This window comes from Dendropsophus ebraccatus, chromosome 4 (assembly GCF_027789765.1).
Source record: "Dendropsophus ebraccatus isolate aDenEbr1 chromosome 4, aDenEbr1.pat, whole genome shotgun sequence".
NCBI lineage: Eukaryota > Metazoa > Chordata > Amphibia > Anura > Hylidae > Dendropsophus > Dendropsophus ebraccatus.
The window spans coordinates 131,031,582-131,049,342 of record NC_091457.1 but is presented as its reverse complement, the minus strand read 5'-3'; the positions used below and the strand labels follow the sequence as shown (position 1 = coordinate 131,049,342).

The 17,761-nt window shown below is 41.0% G+C and overlaps 2 protein-coding genes across 17 annotated transcripts in view; one reads left to right on the top strand and one right to left on the bottom strand.

Annotated features, from left to right (window-relative positions):
• The window catches only part of CACNA1D (calcium voltage-gated channel subunit alpha1 D), a 256,373-nt gene extending 254,129 nt beyond the window's left edge, over positions 1-2,244 (top strand). For all 16 annotated transcript variants that reach the window (XM_069967036.1, XM_069967038.1, XM_069967021.1 and 13 more), the window contains one exon: positions 45-2,244. In XM_069967036.1, coding sequence (XP_069823137.1) covers positions 45-341 — 297 coding nt within the window. In that variant the 3' untranslated portion in view covers positions 342-2,244. The remainder of the gene's footprint in view (positions 1-44) is intronic.
• On the bottom strand, positions 1,220-17,582 carry CHDH (choline dehydrogenase). The gene is made up of 8 exons (XM_069967039.1): positions 17,474-17,582; positions 12,416-13,184; positions 12,182-12,333; positions 10,918-11,047; positions 10,017-10,151; positions 9,171-9,313; positions 5,556-5,658; positions 1,220-3,853 (listed from the first exon to the last, which is right to left on the bottom strand). The coding sequence occupies exons 2-8, from the start codon at positions 13,167-13,169 to the stop codon at positions 3,435-3,437; spliced, it is 1,836 nt and encodes a 611-aa protein (XP_069823140.1). The 5' UTR covers positions 13,170-13,184; positions 17,474-17,582; the 3' UTR covers positions 1,220-3,434.
• Positions 17,583-17,761: the final 179 nt, after the last annotated feature.

The following is a 17,761-nucleotide window of genomic DNA, read 5'->3' as shown; positions in this document are numbered from 1 at the left end:
TCTATGTACTCTGTTCCCATGTTATCCCCTCTTCTCTTTTGTAGGTGCTAATCTCAGAGGGTTTGGGAAGGTATGCGCGTGATCCAAAATTTGTGTCAGCCACAAAACATGAAATTGCTGATGCCTGTGACATGACTATTGATGAGATGGAGAGCGCTGCCAGCAATCTTCTCAATGGCAGCATTCGGAATGGGACAGCGGGGGGCGATATGTTCCCCATCCTAAGTAGGAGAGACTATGATCTTCAAGACTTTGGACCCGGGTACAGTGATGAGGAGCAAGACACCAATAAATATGAAGAAGATCTAGCTGATGAAATGATTTGTATAACAACATTATAGTATTTAACAAAACAAAAACATTTAGGATTCTATAAAACAAAAAAAAAGTGCCTCTCAATCAATGATGGATGGCACTACAAAGGAGGACCGACCAGTCAAGCTTTGTGTGACGGAGAAAGCCATGGATAGTATGAGTGGGGAGCAGCTTCCTGGCACATTTGTTGTTGGTAGACTACAACTCCCACTAGCCAGGTCCTGGAGGATGGCGTGTATACTAACGCAATGGCTCAAGAACTGGAGTTCTAAGTGGTGGCAAATGATGGTCAAACCATATTGTGTTATAGATGAACAGTATGCCGCATGTTGCACCTGAATCAGTGATGCAAATATGTGATGTATGGTGATGACAATCAAAATGCCCTCGTCATTACCCTCAGCCATACACATCATATCAGATCTGGTCGCTTCGGTCATGTCTTTACCAGTGGCGGTCAGGCCCTATTGTCTTCTGCAGTCTCACTCTCCTCAATAGAGCGGGTTATGGGTCCACACAGGATGGACTCATAACATACAGTCCAGAATGATCACCCCTGGATAGTGTAAAGTTACCTTTACATAGAGAATATATCATTTCAATAGTCAACTTTTTTTGACTATCACTTTAAGGGCAAATGACACTGGAATAGCTGCAAATAATGCACTGACACCCAGAATAAAGTCACTAGATTTTCTGTAAATGACCTGTAATATATGACGATTTGTATTTGTAAAGAGATGTTCTATATTTTGTAATCATTTACGGTAAATTGAACTGCAGCAATATCTACTGGTTTCCGATTTTATGTAGTTGTCCACAAAGATTAGAAATGCAATTATTATTTTTTTCCTGGCATTCTATAGAGATCTAGAACAATATATTCATAGTCACAGAGAAAAAAAAAGTTTTCAAATCAAAATTTATGAAGAAATTTTTAAAAACACAAATCTTTTATGTCAAAGTGAATATTATTATAACCAGAGAAGATCTGCATAAGATATGCAATTATTCGAGCGATATAAAATTACCGAGTGCTTTTTTTTCATGTAACATTGAGCTGTGAAACTTTTTAATCTGCCATGAAACTTTTACCAAAAATTTTTTTAAGTTTATTTAAAAAAAACAACAAAAAAAAGAATCCATTTTTTAGAATTTGATTTTGTCTTAAACCTTATAAAAGGTTCCATTAGTGATAAGTATTCTCTCACTTCCATCTTATTCCAAAGCAGCGTTGTATAAGAATTCAAGGTTTTTTGTGCTCAACAAAGCACACAATATGCCATTCCAGTATATGAGATTAGCGATGATTAGAACAGGAAGGGGCGGCCATATTTCATGAAGAATAGTCACTTCCCTATACAAAGAATCATCTTTTAAGAGCTGTGGTTTCTAAACCCAGATACATATATACCGTGCACTACAGGTTCCTTGCACAGTGTTAGGTATTGGGTACAACTCGCCTACATGGTTTGTAAATCTTCATAAGTAGCAATTCCAGATGATGCACCTTTTTTGGGATCAATCCCTTAACAGGCAGTATCCAAGATGTTTGCGATTTCCAGCCCTTGCCAATGGGTCAATAGAGAAGGCCATGATAGAGCCCTTATCCGGAATTGCCATTTATGCAGCACTTTTACATTGCACTGTAAGGGAATGCAGCCATGCATTGGATTTCATTACTGGCTGCCCTGTATTGATGGTGGTGACATTATATGATCATAGATGGGACTGAACCTATAAAATATGAAATTGTCATGTATGGAGAAAACATGGATGGCAGTAATAGTGTAGTAAAGCTGAAGGAATAAGGTCATAATTGGGTGAAATAAATGTTTTATCAAAGGTTTTGTGTGCAGATACAATGAGGCATCAGCACAGAGGATACATGATTAAATCATGCCTGAATCAATAAACCTCTTTTCTACAGGTGGAGTATGTTCTGTCCTCACTTGTTTTATATGGAGTTGTTACTGTTCATGCACAATACTTAGAAAACCTTCTAATACACATAACTCATGGTAGTGGTCTCTAGAGCAAGGGGGACATTTCATGCCCTCGGGTGGCAGGACCAGGGTGAAGACACATTTTACGCAGGGATATCATGTATCAAGTGCAGATTCAACATCACATTTGTCATTTTTGCAGTTACATTAGGGGGGAAATCCTTTTATACACAGGTTTCATTAAAAAGTATGATGGAGAAAGATGTGAGAAATGATTGCAGCCGCGGAAAGGTGGTTGGGAAGCCGAAAACAGCTGAAGGATTGATTAATCCCATGGATACACTGTAAATGTCCCAGATGGGAACAAGCCTCATGCAATCCATTAAGTCATGCAATTGTAAGAGCCCAGACTTTATCTCTAATATTCCTGAAAAAAAAAAAAAGGTGTACTCCATAACTTTCCATATTATGGAGATCTTCTTTGTTTAAAGCTCAGTGATATGCTATATGCAATAGCCCATACTGTATAGCGTACTGGTGTCTTCTGTACAGGAACAGACTGGTTTATCAGTGTATCCTCCATTGGTCCAGACTCTGCCAAAATTAAAGGTCCAAGTGTCCAGCAAAAAGACGACCCCATTTGGAGATAATCACTTGCCACTAGTGTTTATTTCTTATAGCTTGATTAACAAATTACCTATCGGACCTTATAGATGGTGTAATGCAGCCTATATACTACAAATTGCAGTGATCATACACACCAGAGATTTGGGAGTCTTTGGCACACAAGCTATTGAAAAATTACAATTCCCATCATGTCTGGAAAGCCAAAGCTTTGGCTGAATGGTCAGAGATTCCCCTTCCCTAAAATACACATTGATCAGTATGTACTGTAAGTATTTTTGTTTTACAGCTATTTACTCGGAGAGTCCATAAAACAAGCATCTTTCTAAGCATACGTCTTTCTTCATGTGTGAAGTTGGTTGAAAGAAGTAAGAAAAAAGGTAAAAAGGTGTGTGCACCACAAGTACATACACACACACAAAGTGATTAAAGGTTACTTTCTAATGTTTACTGTGGAATGATGCGGCTCCCTTCAAGACACAATAGACCTAAGGATAGATTTTACCATTCTCCAGTTACATTTGATTATGGATTGTAATGGTAAATGGATTATCGTTGGGTTTCAAGACTTCTGGGTTTGTACACCGGAATGTTTTTTTCTTCAAGTGAAGGAAGGCCCTTAATGATATCTGCAGCCTTTTCTGCCATCATGATTGTGGGGGCATTTAGATTGCCACTTACAATACTTGGCATGATAGATGCATCAACGACCCTTAAATTTTCCACCCCTATAACCTTTGTGTCAGGATCAACAACAGCTGTGGGATCAGATGGCTGTCCCATTTTACAGGTACAGGATGGGTGATATGCGGTATCTGCTTTCTGCCTGATAAAGGCGTCAATTTCTTTGTCCGTCTGAACACTAGGACCCGGAAAGACCTCAGGGCCTCGAAATTCATCAAACGCTTTCTGGGCAAAAATCTCTCTGGACAACTTCACACATTGACGGAAATCTACTATGTCCTTTTCTGTCAAGATATAAAATTAGTAATTATTGTACAACCGTTTTATATATTATTTTCAGGGAACAATAATAATGAGTATTCAGGGAAATTTTAGTATAACCCTTACTTCATCTGAGAAGTGACCAACACATGGGCCATGTTTTTTGAGATGAACATGGATGTGTGTTTTAGGCCTTAGACTTTGGCTAAGCAAGAATTTTGGAACAAAGCCCCAACCGGTAGAAAGATAGATTATAAAATGGATCAGTATGCAATCTTTTCATCTGTTCTATATTAACATTGGAGCGTCTTACTTTAACAACGCCCCCAAGTTACTTTGACAATGCCCTCTCACTAGATTAAAAATGGTATACAAAGATTAAAATAATCAAAAAGTTGATTCTCTCTAATCGGCTACATAATCTTTTTTGCAACGATTTGCCTCATTCTTTTTGAATCTATGTATTAAGGCCCTGTTACACTAAACAATTATCAGCCCTAGGGCCGTATTAAGCACAACGTTTTAAACAATTGTTAGATAGTTTGGATTTAAACGATAATCTTTTTGTGTAATAGCAGGCAACAATTAAAGAACCAACGAGAAACTGTTAATCCTTTGATCTGGACCTATCTTCATTGTTAATTGTTCACAAATCATTCGAAAAGGGTTCGGTGTAATAACACGTCGTTCGGTCATTCCCTGATCTAGCAGCCAGGAAAGGATGAGCGCAAGAACGATCGTAAGTAATAATCATTGTCCTGTGTAATAGGGTGAACGGTTTAAGATCGTTCATCATAGCGGTCATTTGATATCATTTATCATTCAGGCTGATAATCGTTAAGTGTAATAACGTATGTTGAATACACAATGTTGGCTGATTATGGTCTTTCAACACAGTGCAAGAGCACGATTTGTGCAGCGACTCTGCTGTGTATCACCCTACGTAATAGGAGCGGTGGCAGCACACCATTGCTGACTACAATGGGTAAGTGGGGAGCAGCGGGAGGGGGCGCTTGATCAATCCTCACATTGTTTGGCCACCCTCTCTTGCTGCTCCCCGCTCGCTGTCACTGCGAACGAAACATTACCTTTTACCAGGGCTGCCAATAAGCATATGCCTACTATGCCTCTAGATAAACCCAGCCATGGTCATTACCCATGGTCTGTACCTATTTAAAGGATTGACCAGTTTAGAAGCCCAATTTTCATAATTCCTAATAGGGAATTCTGCATTCATAGTGGAAGTCCCATTATGAGGATCCTTATCTCTTGATAAGAGTAAAGCTACAAAGAGCATCTCTCACTCTGGAGCCCATTGAATTATGTAAGCATTGTGTTATGCTTCAAGTGTACCTGTCACAATGGGTCACCTACGGATCAGCGGCGAGATCCACTTCCAATCCGGAAGTTCGATCCATTGGGGGTTGGGTGCATTACTGCCATATCCATGGAGACCCAAACTTCCAAATTAGCAGTGGATCTTGCCGCTGATCCGGAAGCGGATGATGGTGACCGGTACACCCTGTGGTTGTACTGCAAAGAACCTGAAGGATTACTGCTAGGCTTTCCAACAGTTTATAGCTGATTGCTTGGGGGGCCAGTAGAAGGACACTCTGAAATGCTTATTTGTTTATCAACTAGGAAAAGTTTAAGGCAGAGAACAACTGTAAGCCCCTTTTACACCCTTTGTCCTGAAAGCTCATAAAACCATTGACATTTACTCACCTGTTGAAAGATAATTTGGGTTGATGAAGGGATGGGCACTGGGGTCAGCACTACGAAGTTTTAACCACCCAACGCTTGTTTCTCTCATAGTTCCAACGTGAACCTGTCATAAAGCAATATGCATAAGACATAAGAGAGCCTGTTCACTATGGGTTAAAGTACATCTAATGCCCCAGAACCACATGTGCTCCCCCACCTAGCATCTTTAAGTATTGATTCCATGCTCCATAATGTTCCCTATTAGCATATGCATGATGTGCAGTGTTGTGGCTTCTAGTTCTGCGCTGCGGTATATAAGGATACAGCTGGTGGCTTAACAGCTGTAGGTATTTAAAACCATTTTGACAGCTACTTTAAATAAAGATTCCCTTCTTGCCTTGAAATTACCTATGAACAATCAAGTTGTCACAGTCATCTCTAGGACGCTTTTAGCTTCCCCGTTGATGGCGCATTATAGAACACCGATCCCGGCTCATCTGTCATTGATTAGAATTGCACATCTCAGAAACGCTAACAATGTTCAGAAAATACATTGGAATTATGATCCTGATTAAAAGTTAACTCTTTACTCACCCCACATGTACATCACAAGCACACCTGCAATAAGCTTTATTTTAGGACAACTTTTTGCTCTATGGTTCTGAAACTACAACTCCCAGCATGTTCAGACTGATTTATAGGAAAGCTCACTGGAACTGAGCTATGAATGAATATAAATGTTCCTTTTAGGTAAGGTTACCTGCACAATGATAGGCACTCACTAAATACCCCTCTATAACAATCAGTCGGAGGGCACCATTTCAGCTTATCCCTCAGTTCCTCTTTAAAATTTTTGCAAAAGAACTTCCTGGACTGATGCCTGGAATGTCATAATAAGCTCCCTTCCAAAACCGCATTCTAAAAACTCAGAAACACCCTTACACTGCCAGCTGACAGACAAGGGGATAAATTTAGCTAGGCGTCATAATAGATAAGAAGGACCTGAAAACTCACAGGTTGCATCACCAAGGGGTTCTTTTGCTTTAGAAGTTAGGTGTCATTGTGGGAACACTTCTCAGGCTCATACTGCTGTCCTTATGGACAAGTCACACACACTCATCTCTCTAAATAAGTGACTTACATAAGAGCTGTCTATAGAGGGAGCTGTAGGCATAGATTAAGGTACACAGCTTAATAACAGAAATGCGAGTGTGACTTGATATAGGCTAAAAGCAACACAGTGCCAGGCTGGGATTGCAGAAGACAAAAAATGGTACAATCTAAGCCTGCTTACCAGGCATGGACATCATTTTCGGACTAGAGGACAGGACAAAATGCACCAAATGTGGGGGAGGAGCGAACCACCAATGCGAGTGGTTATACGCCTGGTAGGCTCCTGCTCCACACGGCTCCATTATAGGGCCCAAGGGCACATTTCACCTCCCCTGCCCATAGGAAAGAGGCTCAGGAAGACCCCCAGACCTACCACTGGGGGGGGGAGGTGTTTGTGTACACAGCTGCAGAGCTGAGCTTTCCTTTTCGGTCATCTCTCCAGGCACACCCAGGCGGTGGTCTGGTCACACAGTCTCCCCCCAATTAGCCGCTGGTGGCCAGTAGACATGCAAGAGGCAGTGGGACAACAAGGTACGCACCTGAGCATTTCACTGGGTGCCATCTTGTGAAGGAGACACAGAGCAGCAACTCCATGCTTTAATTCATGCTATGTCATACAAATGCAAGGTCCTGCATGCAGATAATACCTTAAAGAGTCACTGTCGTCCAGGCGATTTTAAGAAACTTTGTAATTGGGTTTATTAGCCAAATCTGCCATTATCTGCATGTAAAAAGCCTTTTCCCAGGTCCCCCCCCTCCTTCCTCTTTTTCATCCACTCTGAAAAATCTGAAAATTGTGACTTGTTGCAGGAGACGTCCCCTGTCTGCTCTAGGGAGAGGGGAGGGGGGAGGAGGAAGGAGGGAGTTAGGGCTCGTTCCCACTGAGCAAAAGCAGCTGAATTTCTGCGCTGAATCAGCGCTGAAATTTCAGTCGTTAAAATAGGTGCAGAGCTAATTTCCATTGTTCTGCTCTGCAGTTCACACAGTGGAATTTCCGCACTGAACTAATCCGCTTTCCGCCAGAAGAATGAACATGTTCATTCTTCCGCTAGCGGAAGCCTATACAAATCAATGGGGCTCTGATTTTCTGTTTCAGCGAGGAATACGCGCGTATTCAGCGCGTAATACAAGCGGAAATTACTCGCTGAATCAGCGCGGAAAAGGGGGTGGGAGGAGGATTCTAGTATATGTTCTGGTATAGTCTAGTTTACTCACCAAATACTCGCTGAATTTCAGCGCTGAATGCATGCGGATTCAGCGCGGATTCCTCGAGTATTCCGCGCTGAATTTGTCAAGAGCTGATTACGAGCTGAACACTTTCCTAGCAGAATACGCAGGGATTCTGCTTACATTCTGCTTATATTCTGCTCGGAATTCAGCGTCAGTTGATTTCAGGCGGAAATATTTCCTTGCCTAATCCGCTCCTTTTGCTCTGTGTGAACGTAGCCTTAGCCGGCAGCAGAAAGCAGATAACAGAGGATTACAGGCACGGAGCTGGGTGACAGCTGTAATCCGAGCTCAGACAGGTCACTGGTGACTGTCACAGGAGATATCCCGTGAGGGATTTGTAGATTAACTCTTTGTTGTCCTGTTTTGGTCTTTTCTTAAGCTCTCTCCATAGGAGAACAATGAAGACAGGGGGGAGAGCTTCAAACTGCTTTTTCATGATAAAAAATGCATTTTTCGGATAATAAACCCAATTACAAAGTTTCTTAAAATCGCCTGGACTATTGATTTCTGCAAAAAAAAAATTCACGACAGTGACACTTTAAGCCCTGAGCTGACCGAGCTGACCTAGCCTCCTCACTCTAACTGGGGGCACACAGAAAGGGGCATTGCTCACTCTTAGATGCAGCAGCATCCACATAATTACATGGCTGCTACACCAAAACACCAGAAGAGGGATTAGGTTAAGTCTGGGTGCTCCCCCGCTGTGTAGTGAAAACATTTCCCCCCAAAGACCTGTAACGCAATATTTTAAGAAAGAACTTGATGCAAAAAGAAGACCACCAAGAGGTTATCTGAGAGCAGGTTTTGCTATATGCTGTATTTACCACCCTACTGCTCTCTGAACCATAGGGTCCAACTGGTAATACCTTGATGGACTCTAGGATAAAGAAGCCATGATGTCTGGTCTAGCAAATGAATAGTACATAGAATTGGGCTATAATTGGTAAAGAAGAGACTACAGTGAATGTATGACCTTCAATCTAGGACTTCTGCTATACATCAGGTTGCCAAAAATTACCATCCATTGCGGGGGGCTAGAGACATTCGAGGATCGCCATATAAAATGTAACTTTATTAGAAATATTAGAATTGCACTGGAGACACGCATACTACTCATCTTCATCAGTACTAGCAAGTGCTATATGGAGATAAAGTATAAATTAAGATTAACATAACATACCCGTTCAGTTGTCCGGGTATGTAATGCAATTTTATTTAGAATAAAGTATTAAGAATATTTTAGAATTTTATAATGTCCATCCGTGAGAACATAACATGTTGTGACCGCCTCACCTGATACGCCTCTATCGTTGGATTCACTCGCCCATGATCTATGACTTGAGAAGGAAGAAAGTGGAACTGGATGTCAGGGTGCTCAACGCCAGGGGCACTTCGAATGAATCCACCAGACTCCAGGTGCGATGTCGCCCCATAACCTGATGTCCAATAAATATATAAAAGAGATAACATTCTAGTAAGTATTAGGTTTTATAGTTTTATTATGTAGCGCAATACTGTTCCTGCTCTACAGAACAAAAACAGACATTATGAAGCTGATGTGACTGACTGATCAGTCAACACCACTGACATAAAATCATAAGAGCCATCAGAATAGAATAAAATATTTACAACAGAGCAATAAGCAACAAAATTAACAGCTATAAAAAACAATCAGTTTCTCAGTCATTTCTGCCTGACATTCACCAGGAAACAGCCCATCTGTCCTTGCTGTAGTGCGCTGTGCAATGGCTCCCATGACACACTTTCCACCATCTGATGTAGTGTAGGATAAGTGGCTTGAAGGCCATGCATCATCATCATCATAATAATACTTTTAATTGTATAGTGCACACAGATTCCGCAGCACTTTACATAGTTTTTGCCAATTATTGCTCTCTGTTCCTAATAGGGCTCACTATGTAAATTCACCTATCTGTATGTTTTGGGTGTGGGAGGAAACCGTAGTACCTTGAGGAAACCCACGCATACACGGAGAGAACATACAAACTCTTTGCAGATGTCGCCCTTAGTGGGATTTGAACCCAGCGCTGCAAGGCTACAACACTAACCACTGACCCACCGTCCATGACAATACAGATAAGCAGAGTATAAACTATATACGATATACCACATACTCACCTGTAAACTTCAACATCCATTCCACGCCAATCTTAAGCATCATGAGTGGCTTTTGTGCTGTATATAAAGTAACAGGCTTGGTGCACATCTGCTGGATATAAACTTCAAGGTGATCCTGAAGATTTTGTCCCACTCCTACAATAATGGAAAGAAGTAACATTAAACACCATCAAAGATGATTGCAGTCACTTCACCAATGGTTTACTCCAATCTGACTTATCACATACTGTATGCATGAGGATGACCCAGGTTAATGATAGATATATGGATACTAGAATCTCCTCAATGTGTACTGCTGTCTTAGTAAGGACTTATCTCCTATAACAATGTATATGTAGAGACTACAAGCTTATTCTCTCTCTATGGGCATCGGACTCATCTCTGGTGAGCATGCACTTCTGAAGGGGAATTCTCGTCGGCGGGACGGGGTCCGGGACCAGGACTTCGAGGAAGGGGTAATTATAAGGGGCTCCAGCCCGGCAGCCGGGGTGACAGGGCCCCTTTAATGGGCAATCTCTACGGGAGCCATAACAGTGACTTTTAGTGGTTAAAGGCAGCAGCACAGATACATGTATTCAATAAATAAACTGTAGGCCACACTGCAAACTGCAGCGGGCTGGAAACCACATCTATATAGTCAATGACAGTATAGAAAAGCATGTGCTGCCTCCATTCTATACTTTAATTGACCATTATTGCTTATTACCTGGAGACCAGCAAACCTTGCAAATGCTGAATAGGTATATTCTGTTTTGGCCACTAATTTGCCATCACAATTAGCTTTATAAGGTTAGATTTCAGTGACACATGCAAAGAATATATAAATGATGCAGTAAGTATAAAGTCAATATAGAGTGTGTAGCAAGTAGGCTGCTCACACAGAGTCACCATGGAGAGGTACCTGGAAGGTGAGCGATCACAGGGATTCCTAATTTTTTGAGTTCTGCAGCATCTCCGACCCCAGACAGCATGAGAAGTTGGGGAGAGTTTATAGCTCCTCCACTTAAGATTACCTCTTTGCTGGCAAATGCCTAGAAAGTCACATTTTCAACAGGTAAAAAATTGAAGATATTAAATGATAATTGCTGATTTATAAGATTTCCTTGGCTGGACTTGATGGACACGTGTCTTTTTTCACTAACATACTACTATACTGTAGTTCATACTAACTACAGTATGTAAATAAAAAAAGACATTTAAAGGCAAAAACAAAAAGGCAGTTCTATGGTTGGGTTACCACTGGTTTGAAGATGCTTTACAAGACTACCCCCCAGTGTAGATTACTGTAAAGGTATCCTGCAGTGTGAATGATACATTGGCTACACATTGTCATCCAGATGCCTATAGGTTCAAAGGAGGACAAAGACGCTGCATATTCACTTTGCTTATACTGCAAGTCATCATGGCTCTGCTGGCCTCGACAGATATCTCCCTATATCTAGTGGGGACCACCCTAATGATTTGCATGAACGTGATGACAACGCCGCTTCTTGATATTTTTGCATCAATAATGCTGCTCCAAACATGAACCTACTAGTGAGTGACCGTCATCCTAAGCCTGTAAATTCCTGTGTACAATCACTGGTTCACTATGCCTGGCTGTAAACACAATGGAGGACATCAGTAAAACTTGACTTTTATTGCTGTGTATGCCTAAAGCCAAAAACCTACCAAGGGACCAATATTAATATAAGAAAGTGCTTCTAGTGTCTTATCTGCCAGCCAGCATTATATGCAAATAAGTGATGTCCATGTTGTATTTAAAACACAAAGACATTCCCCACCACCACCACCTAAAAGTTGCAATAACTATCAAACTCTAAATAAACTGTAGATGTGATATAATTTTTTTTTCTGTAAATTGCAAACATGCTTTATCATGCCTTATAATAACACTATACTTACTTGTATCCAGGTCCAATCTTCTGAAGGCAGCTTTTTAGTCTTGTGCTGGCACAAAACTATAAAGCTACAGGAGACTGGACCTGGATGCAAGGAAGTATAGCTTTTACAAACATTAAAACTATATAATATATATATATATGTAAACTACAAACATTCTGATTCACAGTGATCAGTAAACCTTCTCCCCCCCCCCCCCCCCCCCGATCACGACACTCCTTTACTCCACCAGTACTACAAATTACACCAATTAGTTAATTTACCTTTTTCTTTTGTCCGTTCTGAACATACTCCACCCCAGTCGCTCTCGGTCCTTGGAACAGTATTTTAGTGACCATGGTCTTCTCGTGCACAGACACATTTTTGCGCTCCATTGCTGGACGTAGATAGGCACTAGCTGTGCTCCATCTCTGACCTCAACAAGAAGTGATGGTGGTCATAAATATCTGTAGGTGCTGCACAACAAATGTTTGCTATGTCCTTGTGTAGGCGCTTACCTTTGTGTATAGTCATGTCCATCCACCCCACTCCTTCTTGCTGGTAGCCATTCATGTCCTCAGTGAATGGGTATCCTGCTTCCTGGCCAGCTTTGATGAATGCCTGATGAAGAAGATGATTTGTCTTCCCTCTTGAGACATAGAGGGGACCACTACCCCCTCTGTATGTATCAGGTCCTAGTTCGTGAGTCTGAGCTTTTTTAAAATATGGCAGACAATGGCTATAATCCCAACCAATGGCACCTTGTGTGTGCCATCGATTGTAGTCCTCTGCATGTCCTCGTACATAAACCATGGCATTCAACGTGGAAGAACCACCCCAAACTCTACCTCTAGGCCAGTACATAACCCTGTCATCCATGTGTCTTTGTGGCAGGGTATGGTAGTACCAGTTGTATTTATCATCACATAAATTGTACATCAAGGCAGCAGGCATATGGATTTTCCATGACAATCTCTTGCAGCCAAACATTAGGTCCTTTGGTCCTGCTTCCAGTACCAGCACAGTGTCATTATGGTTCTCAGACAGTCGGTTGGCCAACACACAACCGGCAGAGCCGGCCCCGACAACAATGTAACTAAATGAGTCCACATTACTTGATGGATGAGTGGAGAACAACCTGGTGTTGGACAGATGTGATCTTAGCCCGGTCAGATGCTTTGCCGTACATACAGCATGTAAATGGTTGGAACCTTGCTTTCTGATGGAGAAGTGTCGACAGGTTGCTCTAAGGACTTTATTTATCTGGGCCATTCTCTTGGATTTTAGCTGAAAAATGTTAAATAATAGTTGTTAGATATTAAAAGATATTACATTTTAAGGCTATGCCCTTCAGAAATACATATCTATAGGCTTTTATTGGGGCAGAGGAGGTAGCTGCAGCCAGACATCTGACAGTCGAATATCTCTAGGTAAAACAAAAGGATTAAGCATCAAAATTTAAAATTATTTTTCGATAGAGAGTCAAGACCCCCAATACACGTGTGATCCAGTCCCACTGACACCTGCAGGTTCAGGGGACTTTCCTCTAATATAAATGATAGTATTAACCAGTGGTTGTAACTTACCACTTTGTAGCCAACTAGAATGAACAAAACAGAACCCTGAATTACATAAACCGTATAATTTTAATGCGTATGTTCACGGCCTCAGCCATGTTTCATGCTTTGAAGGTTATGCATCTTTGTAATATATTTTCTTGCATCAATGCGACCCAATGTAAACTGTAAGGGGCCATTCACAAGCTCCATGATTTACAGACCCTACGTAGAATGAAACTTTGCAGCAGAATAACAGACCTCCCAGCACCATGTATCAATATGATGCTGGGAGAGCCGAAAGTTTTTAAATCTTCATGGGACTATACGGACACAGCCGCGCAGCTGTGTCAATACAGTCCCAGTAGGACTTAAACACATATTGATACATGATGCCGGGAGGTCTGTTATTCCACTGCACAGTTTCACTAAATATTCTTGACAAAAAATATTCTAGTTTTGTGTTTAAGGCACTTATAAAGATCATATCCCCTAGCAGTTATTAAAGAAAGAACTGCAAATAAATGTGTAGAGAAAAAAAAAGGGGTTTATAGTATGTTCTCAATTATATAAAGGTACATTGTAAAATGATTTAGCCCAGATCATTGTCTCAAATAAATAAAATGACAGTACCAATAACCACTTTACTACCAGCCGATATCACCAGTGATGTACTTGATAACTCTGTACTGTGAACCTTATCTGCACCAGGTATTAGGTAACTTGTATTTCTAGGTCTTCCTTATCTTTTTAGCTCCCCTATTACAGATCATCACATTTCCATTACACAAAAAATATTTGTGTATTTTTGCATATTTGCAAATTGCATTCACTACACTGTGAGCCACTGTAACCACCTTCAAGACCTTGGCCTATTCTAGGGCTCTAATGCAGAATGTCCAGCACTTTTAACCTGACCTCTACTATTATTTGTTAGATCACAAAGATGACACAGTCCAATCCAAGACCCAATCCTTTTGCTGTAGGGTCTTCATTATTCTACATAGCTGGTTATTAAAAATGTTTTCTGTGACAACATTGAAGGTGTAGGCATTGAGGCTATAACACTTGATAAAACACATTTATCAAACTGGTGTAAAGTAGAATTGGCCCCTAGCAACCAATCAGATTCCACCTTTCATTTTTCAAAGAATCTGTGAGGAATGAAAGGTGGAAGCTGATTGGTTGCTAGGGGCAACTAAGACAATTCTACTTTACACAGGTTTGATAAACCTCCCCTATAGTGCCTGAGTGCTTCTGTGCCTGGTATATCACTTCAACTCATAGAGGTAAAGGAGCTCAGGGTGGTAAGCACTCAGACAAGTGCTGCTGTCCCCACTGTAACTTTCTGCTCTATGAAGACCTTGTCCCTCTGCACACCGTCTGAACTAGGTGAGGATACTGTATCCAGTGAACAATCAAACTGGTGAGCGACTTTTTTTCATTTACCTGGATTGAGCTGCAATACCAGGTATAGTCATGTACACATATGGATGTCATTTTGCTGCAGTGAACCTGGTATGGTGCTCTGGTGAGCCTTACTGAAAATTCTATCTACCCCTAGCCCCTGAGGCAGCCTAACTAAGGGTACTATTACACCAAGCAATTTTCCGACGACTAACGATTAACGATCTTAAACGACCGCTAAGGCAAACGACCCAAAAACGTTCGCGCAAGTACACGAAACGATGATCGTTATTTATGATCGTTCTTGCGGTCGTTTAGTCGTCGCTATTGCGTACGTTTCAGCTGTAAATTCTTATTCCCCCAAACGATGTGCGAACGATGAGCGAACGGTCATACAATAAAAATAGGTCCGGATCCTATTAAACGATCAACGATTTTTTGTTGGTCGTATAATCGTTGCCTGCTATTACACAAAATGATTATCGTTCAAATCCAAACGATTTAACGATTTTTCGAACGATAATTGTTCCGTGTAATACCACCCTAATACTTTATAAATTGTCTTTCACCATGTCTGACAGGAGTGTCTGCTTATACTTATAACTGATATTCTCCTATCTTATGGATATAGGAAAAGATTAGATTGGTGGAGATACAAATCTGGGCAACCCCACCGATCGGCTATGTTCACACAATGTCAAAAATATTGAAAAGACGATTTTCATATTTTAAAAAACGTCCGTTTTTGCCGCGATTTAACTGACTGCAATGGCAATGCATTGAAGTCAATGAGAAGACGGACGTCCAATGCACACAGTGTATTGAATAACGTACGTTTTTGCTGCGGGCGTGATAATTATTTTTGGACGTCTTTTGCAAACAGCGGATGTTTTTTATTAGTTGTTCACACACAGTTTTTCTTTTGTCACCGTTCTTTCTCCGTTTTTACTATTAAATTCAATGGACTTTTCAATTAAGCCGCATCCAAAGGGCAATTAGTAATCCCAAACTAGAATAATGTACAAACAACAGTCATTGTACTAAGGGGAGGCCAGACAGCTAAATAACGTCCGTTATTTTGAGTCTAAAATAATGGACGTCATTTTAAACGGAGCTCAAAAGACGTTGTGTGAACATAGCCATCAGCTGTTTGACAATGCTGCGGTGCTCCGTCCCTGTGAGCCTTCACGGTTACTTGGCTCAGCTCTGTACCTGTAGTGGCAGCTGTGCTGTTTGCTACCGGCTTCATTCAGCTGAAGTGAATGGGACTGAGCTCTAAAACCAACACAAAGAACAAAAGTTGTGCTCGATGATCGCTGGGCTTTCTACACAGTGTCCCACAAAGTAAAGGATAGGGCATAACTAACTGATTGTGGGAGGGGGCTCTCCGTCCACAGGGACCCTCACAATCTCAAAAACTCCCTGTTGAAAGGAGAGGTGGTTCACATGTGTGACTGCTGCTCCACTTATTTCTCTATGGGAGTAGCCAGAGACAGCGGCTCCCATAGAGAATGAATGGAGCAGAGTTGCGCTTGCATGACTAGTGCTCTATTCTCAGGGAAGACATGGAAGTGCGGTCTCTAGATCTCAGAGGTTGGACCCCCTGCTTTCACGTATTTATTCCCTATCCCGAAGATAGGGCGTAATTTAAATTTAAATCAAACACTCTCTATAATATTTATATAGTGTTATTATGCTGGTGAATATGTCACACCACACCACCAAGCGTTGCGGAATCTGTTGCTTCTATACAAGTAATTACTGTATTATTATTATTAATGTGACAAATGTTTCACACTACTGTGGGGCTCCTATCAGAAGCTCCTGTGCACATAGTTATTGCATTTGTCATGCTGTAATATAAAGTAGAGCCTTAAAGGGGTTGTTCACAAAAAATGTTTTTCTTTCAAATCAACTGGTGCCAGAAAGTGTAATTAACTTCTATTAATTAATCTCAACTCTTTCAGTACTTATTAGTTGCTGTATGTCCTGCAGTAAGTGGTATTCTTTTCAGTCTGGAGAGAAGGAGAGTTTTTTTGTGGGAATTTATGTTTGCTCTGGACAGTTCCTGACATGGACAGAGGTGGCAGCAAAGAGCACTGTGTCAAACTGGAGAGAATACACCACTTCCTGCAGGACATACAGCAGCTGATATGTAGACTTGAGATCTTTTTTAATAGAAGTAAATTTAAAATCTCTGGCACCAGTTGATTTGACCGAAAGAAAAAATGTTGATGAACAACCCCTTTAACGTATATTACAGACATAGCAGTGCGGAGTTTGTCAGTAAGCTCACTACTATTCTACAAAGGACTGCAGGTAAACTCTATATCATAACCTTCAAACAATAGAATCTGGAAGATCACAGTGAAAAACTACATCTGCTTTTCTTCTATGTTAAATATTTCAAACTTTATAATAACCTTTACAGCGGTGGACAGCAGTTTACTATTACAACAGACATAGTGCTGAGGTGTAGGGTTACAAAACTGCTAGAAACGTGTCAGTTCCTGCCAAGTGTACAATATAAGGAGGGGTCATTTAAGGACAATGTGCCGTCCCCATATAAATATACTTTAAAATACTCGACTCTTTGATGTAGTTGTCACTTACCTTCTCACAGCTGGGACACAGCACAGAGCTCACCTTTCCAGTGCCTCACCATGTATGCTGCAACTATTGAGAAACTCCCTGTACTTTGTCTGCCAGGATAAATACTAATACAATATGCAACATAGCGGGGGAGGGCCGTCTCTTAAAGCTGAACACTTTCAAGATAAGAAACCAGGATACGCGAACAAGCAAAAGGTTATTATGTCGTTCTGAGGGAAAATAGAGCAGATTCTATGAACATAACTAAATGGTCAGTTAGGGGTTCAGCCAAACATGTCACTTAAATCT